At 35.4% G+C, this 1879-nt stretch overlaps 1 protein-coding gene across 1 annotated transcript in view; it reads right to left on the reverse strand.

The window, feature by feature from the left end:
• LOC119582064 (serine/threonine-protein kinase Tao-like) overlaps window positions 1-1879 on the reverse strand; it is a gene marked incomplete in the record, with an annotated part of 21354 nt that overhangs the window by 3838 nt on the left and 15637 nt on the right. The window contains 3 exon segments of the mRNA XM_037930304.1: window positions 211-444; window positions 934-1050; window positions 1561-1834. Coding sequence (XP_037786232.1) covers window positions 211-444; window positions 934-1050; window positions 1561-1834 — 625 coding nt within the window.

Here is a 1879-nt window from a genome sequence, read left to right on the forward strand (position 1 = left end):
CAAAATAAAATTTCAAACATCTTCCAACTCACATTATTAGTACATGTTCTGTACGAGATAATCCAACGACAACACTGGGATCCTAGACACATATGCGTGCCAAATCTTTTTCCCTAAATATATGCCATCAATATGTAACACTTTTTCCTCTGCCTTTGCAATATTGCGTGATCATTCATTCATATTGATCCAATGCCAAATATTACACACCTGACTCTCATCCAGCCTAAGAGACTGTCTCTGAAGCATTTCAGCAATGGATTGTTCATATTGGTCAGCGAGCATGGCTAGTTTTCTTCGCTGATCATCTTTTAATCTCTTGATAATAGCCCGTTGTTCATCTTTAGGTGTCTTAGATAAGATCTGTGCTTTATACTCCTTATACTGTTGTCGCTGTATATTGATAGTGTCCCTGAACTGCCGACGTATTTCTATCTCTTTTTGCTGCAACAAAGATCTACAGTTAAAAACATAATAAAAAATCAAAAGTAGTTCTTCATCTTCTGTAAATAAAAATATTGGCCATCCCCATTTGTGACTAACTTCACAAACCAAAAAAATGAATGGAAATTAAATGCAAAGAATGAACAGAAGGGGAACTAAAGGAAGAAAAAACTCAACTATATCTTTAAAAGTACACATGACTGTCATACTTTTCTCAATTTATTCTAATGCACATGATAACTTTTCTTCTATGCTCCTGTAAAGAGAAATCTTACATTCTAAATAACTTGAACATAAAAAAACTAAAGACAAACGGAAATGAATATGTAAAAACAACATTTCATAATGACGGCAATGTTAAGAACTTCCTTAGAATCAATATCATTATCAAAGGTGAATTTTAAAGAGTATAATATTATGAAACCATCAAAAAATTCATGGTTTTCATGAAAATATATAACCAATACAAAACACATAAAAGATTCTTACTTTTAAACTCTTAGGTTGTTGTTTTTGTTGTAGAGCATGCTTTTTTCTCAGCTCTCTCTCCACTCTCTTCATATACTCATGTTGACTACTCAATTCTGTCTGGTGTTGTTTATTCATCTGTAAAAGGAGCATTAATAATGAATAACAAATATGCATAGCAATAACAGCTTAACAATATTTGCCTAATACTGCCCTGGACAGCATGGAGCACAGAACCTTAGCTCCACCTAGGTGAAAGATATGTTCTAAAAACTTGATTGTATATTGACATTAACTTCATTTTTTTAGTTAAGAGAGAAATAAAAAGTATCACATTAGATTTTGTATAAACAACAGAATGGGAATACTTGTTATCTGTACTCCAGCAGAATCCCTTCTACTCAAGGTCATGTCCTCTCTTCCAAATTCTCAAAGTTTTTCTCTCTATCCTCCCACTCTGCTTCTTTCTCTTTAACTCCCTCCTTCAGTCTTTAAAAGTACCTTACACTGTACCATACTCATCTATATCATACTCTTCCATGCATGCACACACATAAATATATAAATGGATGCATGCCCACATACACTCACTCCTGTGAACAAGTGATCACTGACTCAAACATCCAATCATTTACCCTATTTTCTTACCTGCTCCTCCTTCAAAGCATGAATGGCTCTCTGTTGTCGGTACTCCAAATCCTGTGTTAACTGATGATGCCTTAGAAGCATGGAATGCGCTGCTTCGAGCTGCTGCTCTCTCTTTGTGAGTTCCTCCTTGAGAAGTGTTTGTTCCTTGGCATAATAGGCCAAGAGACCACGTCGACGGAACTTGCGAGTCTCCAGCTGCAAATATTCACCTTGCTGTTGCACCAACTTTTGCTCTTCCTGACGTTCCGAAGCCTTAAGATATTCTTTCTGGCTCCTGTAATAAGGCAATATTACAAATGACAAATTGGAAAAACTGATA

Source organism: Penaeus monodon, chromosome 15 (assembly GCF_015228065.2).
Source record: "Penaeus monodon isolate SGIC_2016 chromosome 15, NSTDA_Pmon_1, whole genome shotgun sequence".
Lineage (NCBI taxonomy): Eukaryota > Metazoa > Arthropoda > Malacostraca > Decapoda > Penaeidae > Penaeus > Penaeus monodon.